General features: G+C 41.0%; 2 protein-coding genes across 2 annotated transcripts; both read right to left on the reverse strand.

The window, feature by feature from the left end:
- Positions 1-248: 248 nt before the first annotated feature.
- Positions 249-1,790, reverse strand: tmem187 (transmembrane protein 187). Its single transcript, XM_079160304.1, has one exon. The coding sequence runs from the start codon at positions 1,764-1,766 to the stop codon at positions 960-962; it is 807 nt and encodes a 268-aa protein (XP_079016430.1). The 5' UTR covers positions 1,767-1,790; the 3' UTR covers positions 249-959.
- Positions 1,791-2,977: 1,187 nt separating this feature from the next.
- Positions 2,978-10,863, reverse strand: saraf (store-operated calcium entry-associated regulatory factor). The gene is made up of 7 exons (XM_079159724.1): positions 10,325-10,863; positions 9,124-9,302; positions 5,887-6,085; positions 5,500-5,793; positions 5,111-5,264; positions 4,898-4,995; positions 2,978-4,096 (listed from the first exon to the last, which is right to left on the reverse strand). Exons 1-7 carry the CDS (start codon positions 10,392-10,394, stop codon positions 4,071-4,073), a joined length of 1,020 nt encoding a protein of 339 aa, XP_079015850.1. The 5' UTR covers positions 10,395-10,863; the 3' UTR covers positions 2,978-4,070.
- Positions 10,864-14,571: the final 3,708 nt, after the last annotated feature.

Consider the following 14,571-nt stretch of genomic DNA (forward strand, 5'->3'; position numbering starts at 1 on the left):
TCATGTTCCCCCAGTGCACATCCTACCACAAATTTGTGTTAATTATTTTGATTTTTGAAATATTTTATTCATTCAAGTCAAGTGTTTTATTCTTTTTCCCGACTTGAAGTTGTCACATACCCGGAAAAATATCAGTATTATAAAATATTAAGCAAAACATCAGTTGTGTTTGTACAATCTGTATGTTTGTACAAAATAAGTTAATTTATCACAAGAAAATAGCTCAATTCAGTACAAAACATTTAAAATGATGGTTTAATGGTTAAATGTGTGTAACTGCCAAAATGGCTGTGGGCACCAGAGTATTAGTTACGAGTATTTGTTTTGAGTGCATTTAAGACCAGCACATTTATATAACAGGCAGAGTCAACACATGTCTTTTGGATCTTAATCCTTTCAGTGTGTGAGAGAGTTTACCAGATGATGTCAGAAAATCTGAATCCATTAGTACAAAAACAATGTTTTATTACAGAAAATAGAAGAAGGTCACATGGTTGAATGCATTTCCTTTTTAGTAAATTCACCATTTGCATATTGATTCAAATCTAACATTAGGTTTGCACATCACTACTGTAATTACATTGTGCAGGCTATGTGGTCTTTGGGGATGTTAGGACTCTGGAAATACTTACATTTACCGTGTCTTTGTTCTGTTCTGTTGCTTGCTATATTTTTCCAACTTATTTTTTCTTTTGTCTTCTACATGTGCCCCTGTCCCATGTTGGACTGAATCTGGGATTTTAGTTTTCTTCCTCTTTTTTCTTGCTATGTGAATATTTGGACAAATATACTATGTGTATCAAGGCATAATCCAATCCAACCCAATGAAGAATATTGAGTTGGTGATGTCATAACCAACATCTGCCAGGCCTGAGAGTCAAACCACATTCTGTATGAAAGCGTCTCTCGACTACTCGTCTACTTGAAGACCGTCAGGGCTCCTCGTCTCTGGTTGTTTCTCAATCCTGCCGTGCTGCTGTCTTTCCATGAGCCATCTGCGTCAGTGTGGTCAGGAAACAGAAGCTGAAATGGAACTGCAGCACGTCGCACACTTTGGACCAGAAGTGTCCGGTGAGTCGCTGGAACAACCGGTACCGAGCGAGCCAGTGATCCAGCAGCTTCAGCACCACAAAGCCCACACAGGACAGCACCGCCAGTAGTAGATATCGCCGCGTGCGAACGTCCCCGTGCGCAAGCTGCACGCGAACTCCCTTGTACACCGCGAGGGCGACGTGACACCCCAGCGCCAACTCGAAGCCCCGCTCGTGCGCCAGCGCCAGGCCGTAGCTGAGGATAGAGAATAGTTCGTGCGCTGCCGCGTGAAGCGCGCTCCACTTCGCTGGCCCGCGTTCTACAAATCTGATCCACACCGGAACCCACGCGAAGATCGGTAAGGTGAGCCACTGGTCGAGCACGGAGGGAGCGCGCCGCAGCAGCGCCAGGCGTATCCACTGCACAGGTCCGTACAAGACAGCCATGAGGGCGAACACCTCTCTCATGTACCGGCTCTGCGACGTTTCTTGGATGCCTCTAAACCAAAACAGCCAGTGCAGCCCCATGTAGATATAACCCAGATTAACCAAACAGTTACATGGCATAGCCAGGAAACCCGGCAGGTAACCAACCATTTCTTCAGCATAATGGGCAGACGACAAGTCCACCTGAACTTCGTCGAACAGGCTGGTGTTCGCCCAGGCGACACAGAGCACAAAAGGCACCGATACGTGTAGCAAAGCAGACTTCATTACTGCAACTGTTTGTAGCATGTCAGAGACTGGGATCAAAAATCGGAGCTGTTGTTGTTCTTCCGGGTTTTAAAGTCACATGGTTAAAGATGGAGGGTTTCGATTGGCTGCCTTGCTGTCAAGTTTCTTTTTTTCAAGAATGACAGCGAAAAGTGGATTGGACATTTTTGAATGAAGTAAACTAACCTGAGGAGCACCGTTTTAATCGCATTTTACGCCCTATGGCAGAAAGTGCAAAGACCTCAACAATTTATATTTTTCTTTAGTTCCTCTACCTGGATACAAAAAAAATTCTTAAATAAGAGCATAGTTTTTTACCGGAATAAACAAGCCCATGTATGTTAACTTGTCTTTGGCAATTCAAATTAAGGGAAGATATTTAAGGAAAAAAAGACTACGAGAGAGGCTACCGAAACAATTTATTAGAGAGAGGAGTGGAGGGACGGTCCAACATGAAAATCAAAAAATCATTCACGTAAAAAGATCATGAAAAATGTGGCCATCTTGAATTCCCTTATTAGTTGTATGCTGCAGTTCAGGGCCTAATAGAATTACTTCAGTTTTGTCGGAGTTTAACATCAGGAAGTTGCAGGTCATCCAGGTTTTTATGTCCTTAAGACATGCTTGAAGTTTAGTGAGCTGGTTGGTTTCATCTGGTTTGATCGATGTACATAATTGAGTACCATCTGCATAACAATTAAAGTTTATGGAGTTTTTTCTGATAATATTGCCTAATGGAAGCATATATAAAGGTGAACAGAATTGGTCCAAGCACAGAACCTTGGGGAACTCCGTGACTAACTTACTATTAGTAAGAATGGCAGATGCAGGGCAGGCATAGAGCATTTTGATGAGTGATAATACAAAAAACTCCCCTAATCCATAGTGTCTCAGAGTTGTGTGCATATATCTCCATTCAATCTGATCAAAAGCACGTTCTGTATCAAGTGAGATAACTACACGATTATTGTCTATTTCATGTTTAGCATATTAATTAATCTCTTAGTATAGAAAAAAAAATGTGCCAGACACAAAGCCATTTTCAACACAATCCGACTTATTTTTGCAACTAGAGGAGTCGCCCCCTGATGGCCATTAGAAAGAATGCAAGTTTAAGGCACTTCCGCTTTGTCCTCAATTTTCAGACCTGCAGATCGTCCTCTGCTGAGAAGCTGTTGTCGGACATCACAAAACAATGGAAGTGCTCATTGTAAATCAACTAAAAGACAATGTAAGGTATATTTGCCAGTATTTTATTGAAATAAAGCACACATCATATATAAAACATACAGCTAACCGACAAGAGCCGTTCTTTTCTCTAAGTTTACCCGCCTGCTGTCAGACAATTATATGAAGTATAACCTACGGCAGTGTTTCACAAACTTTTTTCTGGGGACCCACTTTTTAAAAATGACAAACCATTGCAACCCAATTCACAATAGGCCTCATCTATACATGAGAAGAGCAAATTTGTGTAAATGAACAATCCACTGACATTTCCGCATCACTTTTTCTGTTCTTGAATGGTAAACCAGCCATTTTGAGGAGATATTTTGATAAATCACAACTTTGTTTTATGCATGTGTTATTGACAACATATACACATGTTAAATAATTTATAATTCAGAATGTATGTGTTTCTCTTTTAATTAGCTAGTTACTTACTTCATTAAATTATATGGAAGGCAAAGGTATGCGGGCTAGCAGGTAAGAGCAAATAAAGAACGATGAATGTGCAAAAAACTTTTTTTCCATGAGCCTTTACAGGTTCAGCAGTTCAAATAATTTGTCATGATTCTTTCCTCTGTTGTGTACATAGTCTTTATTCTATATCTGCCTTTTATTTTATGTGAATGCAAAAGGCTACAATTTTCATAAATATGTCTGAAGCAGAACACGCTCATTCACACATAGAAAGTCAACAGGTCCTTAGAAAACAGACTGCAGAGAGAAAACAGACAGCTATTTCACCCAAAAAGACTGCATGAATAAAATGATTAAATGACCAACTGCAAGATCATCTTCTTAAAACACATGAAATAATACCATGCTCTTCCAAACACTGGAGTCTTCAGGCTAAAGCTCAAACCACACAGAAAAACTAAAATGAGTGCTTCCTTTCAGGAGCTGCCATCTAAGTGGCCTCTCCAGAGTAAAGTAGAACTAAGAAGCAACGTAACTATGCTGTTCGACAAGTTCATCTTGCAAGAAGAACGCGTCTTCTTTAATGGTGCTTTTGTACCGTTTGACCTTCCATCCGGCCAACACTGAGTCCGTCTTTTATTATTCTGAGTGCCATCCATTAACTGTCCACCTCCACATCTTTTATCTTCTCTTGGTTCCTCCAAAACCTGGCGAAGAAAGATGTTAGTCAGCCAGCTGCACCTACAACATGTCTCTGAATGCTACTGAACTACTGAGACATTCCCCAAAGAAAACTAAATTGGAGGAATTATCTCATAAGTAGGACATCCAAATCTCAACATTATAATAATTATGAGATCCTGATCAAACCCTGATTGGTAATTTGCTTTCATTTCCTCCCTGCATGTCTCTTAAACAGTATGTATGGAATGTAGACTCAATAATAATATTCATTAGGGGTGGGTGACATGAATAAAATCAGTGAATTTACTTAAGTGCTCGACAAACAATCTAAAGGAAAAAAGTCAAGATATTAAAGGTGTTTTCATACTTTGTTCCTTTCAGCCTTCCTAACTAACAGAGTGATTAGTCAGCATTATTTGGGCATATGTGAACACTCCAAAAGAACTCAAACCCCTCTGCAACAAAGCGTACGAGAAAAAGTGAAGAATCTGTCATTTCTGAAAAAAAAAGAAAGCACCTTTTACGACAAACTGTTTGTCAGTCAGAAGGTAGGAACTATAGTGTGTGCAGAGAGAGGACTGAGGCCCCATCAGAGCTGAAGTGGACCAGAAACAAAACTGAGTCCTCCTCCAAATGTACTGAGAACTGTGAATGCAAAAATAACTGGGTCCCTTTCCTGTTGGTCCACTTTAAGAAGACTGAGTTTGGTTAGTTTAAAAAGGACCATATGTGAAAACACCTTAAGTATCAATATTAATGCCTTTCATCAACATCTTTATATCAGAGGTGCTAAAAGGTTGATATGTGCAAACAGGCAGTCCTACCTGAAGCAGTGCGTGTCCCAGAGGAAGATGTGGAGCCTCCAGCAGGAGGACGTCTGCTGCTACTGTAAGCGGAGTGGTCATAGTTGTAGGGCTGGCTTCTGCAAAACAAACACACAGCACAAATAACCAGAAAGCTCTCAATAGAGTGGAAGTGGAAGAATTCCTGCTTTTCCAATACATGTCTCATTTCTCTCTCTCTTTCTCTTTACTGACCTCTGACGACCAAAGAGATATCCCAGCACCCCTCCTGTTCCCATGCCGGTCCAGAAGCCTCCGCCCGTGCCAGGAGGAGCTTGGCCTCCTGGGTACTGTTGTCTTTGAGTGTAGTCACTGTGGAAACCGTATCCTGGGTTGGCACCAGGATTGCCTTAACACAACACAAGAACAGATTCAAGAATTCAGCAAGGTAGTTATAATCATTATTCATATTATAGTGCTTATTCAGCTATTTCCACGATAGAGGAGACCATAACAATCCTGCACATACTCCTTAACAGAGGAATGTGTTACTTTGAAGAAGCGTTTTCCAGGGAGAATCTGCAGTGCAAACCAGAACATCTATTGTTACTCTATCCTCACTTTTCTCTATCTGCATCAGCTACCTGTGAAGTCCGGTTTAAATCCCGGGGGCGGTGGTCCTGCGGTGGAGCCATGGTGATTATCTCTGGGGTAACCCGCCTGTCCACTGTCCTGCCCCCACTGGGCCGTTTTCCCGCTGAGAAACAGCTTGTAGACGCCATAGGCCAAGAGCAGAAGCACGGCAACCACCAGCAGACCTCCTGAGTCCTCGCTTCCTGATGGGTGGGAGCTCTGACGACTCTGCTGGCTGGGCTGGTGGCGCTGATACTGGTTTCCAGAGAAAGCGCTGAAGAAACTAGAGGCAAAGCCACCAAGACCTGAGGCAGAAAAACAGAAACAGCATGTTTCTAAATATCTGGTGCTTGTGTGAAGATTAAATCTCATACATTTTGCATCATCTGTCCTCTTACCTCCAGATCCCTTGAATCCACCTTGGGAACCCCAGCTGCCTTGTGACGTCCTCTGGCCCTCTTCAGTCAGCTCCAGTGTGTACTCCAGCCCACAGGAGCCCTTCAGTATGAGGGCATCAGTAGGGTGGCTGTAGCCCTCACAGCTCACCTCAATGCGACCAAATCGGTAGGCGTTGTCCATATCAGTCTTACACTCCCACTGTGAGGGGGTGACCACATCTTTCAATACCTTATTCTCATATTCAAATACACCAAGGATGAAGGTTCTTTATACAATTATAAGCAGACTCTTACTTCTTTTTTTGTCTTTGTTTCCAAAGTCAGGGACTTTATAAACAGTAGATACGAGTTATATTGCAAGTGTACCTCAATTTACACCTATGTGCGTTGGGGAAACTGGAATGAAAGTCTGAACTAGAAGCACCATCATTGATGTAATGTCCCCCACTCACTCTGCAGGTGTCCCGACCAATACAAATGACTAGTGCGGCAACAAGGACAACTTCCTTCACTGGCTTCCCATCAACAAACACAGCCAATATTAGCACCAATATTTCTCATTACTTATAGGCTGACATATACATCGATACCCATATATTGAGACCCATATATCAGTCTGGCAGATTATTAGTCAGGGGTGGCCAAACTTTTTGGATAGTGGGCCATATACAGAAAATTCTAAGTTGTTCTCTAAGCCAAACAGTAGTGAATGTGTAGTTGTCAACCAGTTACACTGCAAGAAGATCAGTGTTCTAAACCAGAAAACCCCCCAAATTACAGTCAGGGCCATACATATTTGGACTGTGACACAATTTTTCTAATTTTGCCTCTTTACACGACTCCAGTGGATTTGAGCTGAATCAGTCAATATGTGGTTGAAGTGTAGACTTTCGGTTTTAATTTAATGGATATAACAAAAATATCACAATAACCGTTTAGGATTTACAGCCATTTTTAGACAGTTTACACATTTTCAGAGGCTCAAAAGTAATTGGACAAACTAACATAATTGTGAATATAATCATTATTTGTAATACTTGGAGGAAAATCATTTGCAGTCAATGACTGCCTGAAGTCTGGCACCCATAGACATCACCAAACGGTGAGCTTCCTCCCTTGAGATGCTTTGTCGTGCCTTTTTTATCACAGCCTCTTTCAGCTGCTGCTTGTTTGTGGGTCTTTCTGCCTTCAGTTTTATATTCAGTAAGTGAAAAGCTGCTCACTTGGGTTGAGATCAGGTGACTGACTTGGCCATTGAAGAATGTTCCATTCCTTTGCCCTAAGAAGCTCTTGGGTTGTGTTCACAGTATGTTTTAGGTCATAATCCATCTGCACTGTGAGGCGCCATCCAATCAGTTTTGCAGCATTAGGCTGAATCTGAACAGAAAGAATAGCCCTAAACATCTCAGAACTCATCCTGCTACTTCTATCAGCTGCGACATCATCAATGAACACCAGTGACCCAGTTCTATTGGCAGCCATACATGCCCATGTCATACTGCCTCCACCATGTTAAACAGCTGATGTGGTTTGTTTTGGATCATGAGCTGTTCCTTTCCTTCTCCACACTTTTCTCTTCCCATCATTCTGGTTCAAGTTAATCTTGGTTTCATCTGTCCAAAGAATCTTGTTCCAAACTAGTCAGGCTTTTTCAGATGTTTTCTGTTAAAGTCTAATCGGCCTTCCTGTTCTTCAGTGTTACCAGTAGTTTGCACCTTGTTGTAAACCCTCTGTATTTAGATTCATGAAGGTCTCTTGATTGTAGACTTTAACAATGACGCGCCTAAATCCTCCAGTGTTCTTGACTTCGGTAGATGTTATGAAGGGGTTTTCTTCACCAAGGTAAGAAATGTGCGACCATCCACCTGAAATGTCTTCCGTGGTCTTCTGGGCTTTTTGGTGTTGGTGAGCTTGCCAGTGCATTCCTTCTTTTTAAGAATGTACTAAATTGTTGATTTGGTCAATCCTAATGTGTATGCTATCTGACTGATAGGTTTGTTAAGTGTTTTCAGTCTAATAATGGCCTCCTTCACTTGCATTGACAACCTTTTTGGTTTCATGCTGAGAGTTCCAAGGACCAGCTACCAAATGCTAATATAAAATTTTGAATCCTATTCTCGGCATCATTTGTCATGAAATAGTGACAAAACAGGCCACACCTGGCCATGAAACCGTTTGTCAGACAATTGTCCAATTACTTTTGAGCCTCTGAAAATGCGGGGATCGTCTAAAAATGGCTGTAATTCCTAAACGGTTATTGTGATATTTTTGTTATATCCATTGAATTAAAGCTGGAAGTCTACACTTCAACCACATATTGACTTATTAGTTTCAAATCCATTGGAGTCGTGTAAAGAGGCAAAATTAGAAAAATTGTGTCACAGTCCAAAGACTTATGGCTCTGACTGTAACTACACAAAACTACTCAACAGTTTAACATTTTACACTACAGTAGTTTATTGGTGTGCCCACATATTACAAAAAATATTTCTGCATCTCATACTCTTAAATTCAATAATTTAAACTCTAATTTGGTGCATGGCTTAAGTTTGGTGTGCATCTGCAAATAAGTAAAGATAAAAGTGGCAGAAATTGCCAAATTCTGATATTGGTATTACGGTGCAAATGTCAAAAGTAAATCTGTAAGTCTAATATTAAGATGTAACAAAGAGAACAGGCAGAAACGATAAAATATAGGTTTCTGTACCAAGATGTGAAGACAAAGTCAGTTTCACTAAATTTAGTGGACATCTAGTGTTTTAACTACGATGTGCAATTTATTAGAAATATTCTCAAGTCCAAGTTTATTTTCTGACAATTCTTTCACCGTGGGCCACTTAACAAAAGTGAAGATATTCAAACTATGGTTGGTCCGCAGGCTGTAGTTTGGCCACACTGGATTTAAATAATTCTTTAAGCAAAAAATCCTCAAATTCACAGGTTGTAAGTTCTTAAAACTGTCTGTTTTAGGTTTTCATCTTCTTCTGTGACTGTAAATTGAGGATCTGTAGATTTTAGAATATCGGTGAGGTAAATTTAGCTATATGAAAACATCAATTTGGAATTTGGGAAGTGGGATGGTCATTTTTCACAATTTGGTTACATTCTGTACCACATTATTATGAAGAAAGATATCTTTAGATTAATCAATTGTTTCAGCCCAACTTCTGAGCAAATGTTGTACTCCATACACCTTGTCTCTCTGTCCTAGCTGCCCACCAGACCCTCCCTCCTCACCTGTACGTCCACTCCGTCCCAGCCTTTGTTCCGACATTGGACCACCTCTGGGATGAAGGCCTGGCATCCCGCGGAGCCTCCAACACACTGGAGCTGAGGCACTGGACTGGAGCGCCTCGCTGTGGTGTATCGATCCTTGTACAGAGTCAACGCCTGGACGTCACGCAGCAGCACGCTGCCTGCAGTGTGGAGAGGAGAAAAAGACTGGTTACCATAATGTCATATGTCACATTACACATATATAAAAGCCCCTGCTTTTTATATAGACAGCTAAGTAGCAGGTTATCCAGGGATTGGGGTTTTATGCATTGTTTAGTCATTTTGATCAGGGATGGGTACTGTACGTGTGTGTGTGTGTGTGTGTGTGTGTGTGTGTGTGTGTGTGTGTGTGTGTGTGTGTGTGTGTGTGTGTGTGTGTGTGTGTGTGTGTATATATATATATATATACATACATACATACACACACACACACACACACACACACACACACACACACACACACACACACACACACATACATATATATGATCAAATGTCCTATTAGCCAGCTTAAATTAACCTGATGATTGATGTCAGGCTATCTCGGTTTCTCATAGGCTGATCCGTGCTCATGTCATCATGATGTGATAACGGATCTTGGCGATCTCGAAGAACTCTCTCCCTATAAAACGCTAATCTAACTAATATCCTCCTTCATCAATGGGATCTCTGAGGAAGGGAGCTGACATTTTTTTCCAGGGGAGTGGCAGCTTATCCAGCTCTCTTAAATTAGCCTGCGCTGGAGCAGGTTCAAGTTTATGGATGTGTTGCTATGGTGATTTTGCCAAACTTGCTTCGAGGAACCGAAAAGCCTGATTTATATAATCTTATCCTGAAAATTATCCGGCTAACTCAGTTAGCCACGTACGAGGAACGGGGCCCTGTAATGTGACATGTGGATTTTCCTTTATGTTCCTAAGCTAAAATGAACGTTAGCATTAAGAATAGAGTATGTATATCAGACTCGTCAATAAACTATTTAATGAACATAATGTATTTTATTATATTTTAAATTCACGGAACAAGTTAGTAGCTGTCAGCGGAAGTTGTGTGTTTTGTTTGTTTGCAACATTTAGGTTGGGTGGATATAAAAAAGGATACATTATGAATGCATTAAAATGGTACTGAAACAGAGGTCGACAGAAACAATAATGTTACCTACCGTCATCCCAACTCTTGACGTGTCCCACCAACAGAAACTGCAACACAACGATAACGTTACACCGTTTCATTTCCTTGCCGTCTTTACTTTAGCAGACAGTCTCTCAACAACTCATTCAAGTAATTATTCAAGTGGTAACGTCTCACTCCGATTTCAATTCACGTTAAATTACACTCAGTTACACTTAACGTTACTGCTGGTGAAAACACAACAACCCAAAGAAATAGATCATTTAACTTCCGTGTTGCGTCATCTGTTTTTGCTGTCGCAACCAATGAAGGACGTGCACGACTGCTAGGGAGCGGACTGAGACTGAGAGCAGAGTGAGGGTTAGGTAAAGTTAGGAGGAGAACTATTGATAAGAGCCGGTGTGCGAGTTTAACTGGTTTTGGATTAACTGGTTTATGGTCGAGTGCGTAAAGCAGATGTGTGGTAGGAGTGGCCTCTCAGGACCCACGTAGAATAAACAGGAAATAAACATTTCTGTCGTTTCTCCTCTCTTTCACGTAGTTTCTACGGTTTCTTTTGAAAGAATATAAACGGAACACTTTGTTGGAATATGTACTACTCGTTAACGAGGCTGTGGTTGAGATTCCGAGGACGCATGACGAGGACCAGAGTGAATGACAGAGTTAGTGGTAGGTGTCGATGCCTGTTCAAAATACTCACGTCAATAAATCCTTTAAGAAACGCTCTGTTGTCCGTCTTATATTTGTATCATATATCGTTACTAATCTGATGTCAAGTCGATGTGAGACCTGTCTGTGCATTCATGCAGCCTGTGAGTTAAACATACTGAGCTCAAACACCGCGTACAGATGACTGTCAGCTGTGGGGAACTGTGATCCACCCAGATTAAGTTGTGATTCAACTTCTGTAGGCTATCTCACAACGCGTATGTTTTATGTTAAAGACTACGGACATTCATGTTATGTTAACGATACTCTACACTGTGCAGCATACATTAATCTAGATTAGACATGACTGGTAACTGTCGTTTTGTTACTAGAGGGACCGAACGTGAATAACTACACGCAGGGGTTAGTGTGTCTGTTGAAACATTACGATGGAGGCTTGTTGCAGCATTAATTTAGGATTTCGACAGCATTACCACGACCAATTATCCATCTTCATTACGAAAATAAGATGTGTTGTACGAAAATAAGATTTATTGTCTGGTGACATAAAATTCATAGAAATATGGGCTCTACAGGAGTCGATCCTTTGACTCTGACTGACCCTTAATGAGAAATTGACATCTGACCTACCACTGAGCCACGGAGCGAAGATAACACGTCATAGCACTCATCATGTAACATTCACATTAAGTGTCGCCACTCATCATGAACTGTGTATCCTTCTGTCACATTAACGTTAGTGCACGTAGCTCACCATAGGGACATCTTACCTATGCAATTACGTATTTGATTTCGGTGGGTCTCGTCTAAATGATGCAAGGCGAAAAGACAGCTAGCCACTAGACTATATTGTAGATATATTAATATTTATCAAGGTTACTATATACGTAATCTGCTCAAATTACGATTTTATTATTGTGAAGCATTTACTAATGTTGCACGATGAGTGCTGTGACGTGTTATCTTCGCTCCGTGGCTCAGTGGTAGGTCAGATGTCAATTTCTCATTAAGGGTCAGTCAGAGTCAAAGGATCGACTCCTGTAGAGTCCATATTTTTATGAATTTTATGTCACCAGACAACAAATCTTATTTTCGTACAACACATCTTATTTTCGTAATGAAGATGGATAATTGGTCGTGGTAATGCTGTCGAAATCCTAAATTAATGCTGCAACAAGCCTCCATCGTAATGTTTCAACAGACACACTAACCCCTGCGTGTAGTTATTCACGTTCGGTCCCTCTAGTAACAAAACGACAGTTACCAGTCATGTCTAATCTAGATTAATGTATGCTGCACAGTGTAGAGTATCGTTAACATAACATGAATGTCCGTAGTCTTTAACATAAAACATACGCGTTGTGAGATAGCCTACAGAAGTTGAATCACAACTTAATCTGGGTGGATCACAGTTCCCCACAGCTGACAGTCATCTGTACGCGGTGTTTGAGCTCAGTATGTTTAACTCACAGGCTGCATGAATGCACAGACAGGTCTCACATCGACTTGACATCAGATTAGTAACGATATATGATACAAATATAAGACGGACAACAGAGCGTTTCTTAAAGGATTTATTGACGTGAGTATTTTGAACAGGCATCGACACCTACCACTAACTCTGTCATTCACTCTGGTCCTCGTCATGCGTCCTCGGAATCTCAACCACAGCCTCGTTAACGAGTAGTACATATTCCAACAAAGTGTTCCGTTTATATTCTTTCAAAAGAAACCGTAGAAACTACGTGAAAGAGAGGAGAAACGACAGAAATGTTTATTTCCTGTTTATTCTACGTGGGTCCTGAGAGGCCACTCCTACCACACATCTGCTTTACGCACTCGACCATAAACCAGTTAATCCAAAACCAGTTCAACTCGCACACCGGTCCCTCCCGTGGCATTTGTTGGACTTTTGACCCGAGCACACAGCACTTTACTTGTATCTGTCTTTGTGTTTGTATGTCTGTATACTTGTGAAACATGTATGTATTTGTGGATCTGTTGATCTGATATAAATTAAATAAAGTTTAAAAAAAAAAAAAAAAAAGTAAAGTTGGAAAGATATTCAAACATTCGGACTTCCCGGTTCAATAAATCGTTAGCGAAACGTTGCTAAAACACTAACGATACCTCTCTGTAACCGTAGTGAGGTAAACAACAAGCTACAACCTTAATTTAAGTCAAACGGGCCGTCTTTCGGGCTCCTCCGAGCTGGACAAACGGCATTGGTCTCAATGAGCGGCAGGTGTTACGTGCCTACTGGTTTTTGAACCTACTGGTTTCCCTTCCGTGCGTGTGTTGTGTTCTCTTAAAAGCAGCAGCTGTTTTCTGCCTCTGTCGCCTGATTCGTCACACATTCACAAACATATTGCTGGAGATCTATATACCACATCTTATATCAATTGCGGGGATTACGATTGTATAAGTGAGCACTACATCACAGCCACGTATGAAGAAATACATTGAAGAAAATATATTTATGGAAAGATCGCAACAACCTAGTTTCGAAACCTGCCCAGCAAAATAATAAAACTCCCGATGGCGGTCGCGCTACGCACTCCGCCACCTCCACTTGTTTACTTCAAAGGTATTCATTTACTTATTCATTAAGTCACACCTTGTCAATACCCAGGAAACGTTTTGGTTTAAGGTGAACTGAAACAACTGGTTACCTGGGGGCGTATCTTCGAACACTTCCAAACCTTTTTATCAACGCTTTTTCGCGAGGCTTTGCCCAGACACCACCCACGCATTTTGACAAAAACAAATGTACTTTTGTGACGATTATACAGTGACGATTGTATTGTGAAAATACTCATTAGCGAACACTAAGCCACAGGAGGAATGAAATATCAGTAATGTTCTATCCACAAAACAATGAAGAAATGGACGTAGTGATTGACAGGGTCATTCTACATATTGTATGTGTCTTGTAACGTTATAGTGAAATACAGTGGCTCCCATTCCGACGGGGTTTCATTGTTATAATATACTGTACCGACATGTATCGCTTAACTAACCCCGTCGGAATGGGAGCCACTGTATTTCACTATAACGTCACTGTATTGACAAGGTGTGACTTAATGAATAAGTAAATGAATGCCTTTGAAGTAAACAAGTGGAGGTGGCGGAGTGCGTAACGCGACCGCCATCGGGAGTTTTATTATTTTGCTGGACAGGTTTCGAAACCAGGTTGTTGCGATCTTTCCATAAATATATTTTCTTCAATGTATTTCTTCATACGTGGCTGTGATGTAGTGCTCACTTATACAATCGTAATCCCCGCAATTGATATAATATGTGGTATATAGATCTCCAGCAATATGTTTGTGAATGTGTGACGAATCAGGCGACAGAGGCGGAGAACAGCTGCTGCTTTTAAGCGAACACAACACACGCACGGAAGGGAAACCAGTAGGTTCAAAAACCAGTAGGCACGTAACACCGGCTGCGAGACGAGTGCACAGGGACCGTCTACAAAGTGCAATGCGGAAAATACATACGAAAACAATATTCAATAACTTCACTGTCATGCAATGTAATGTGACCAAAATCACTTCACACATCAATGGGCTTCTCCTTGTTGTATTACAACTGTTATTTTGATAA

Source organism: Pholis gunnellus (assembly GCF_910591455.1).
Source record: "Pholis gunnellus genome assembly, chromosome: 5".
In the NCBI taxonomy this organism is placed as follows: domain Eukaryota; kingdom Metazoa; phylum Chordata; class Actinopteri; order Perciformes; family Pholidae; genus Pholis; species Pholis gunnellus.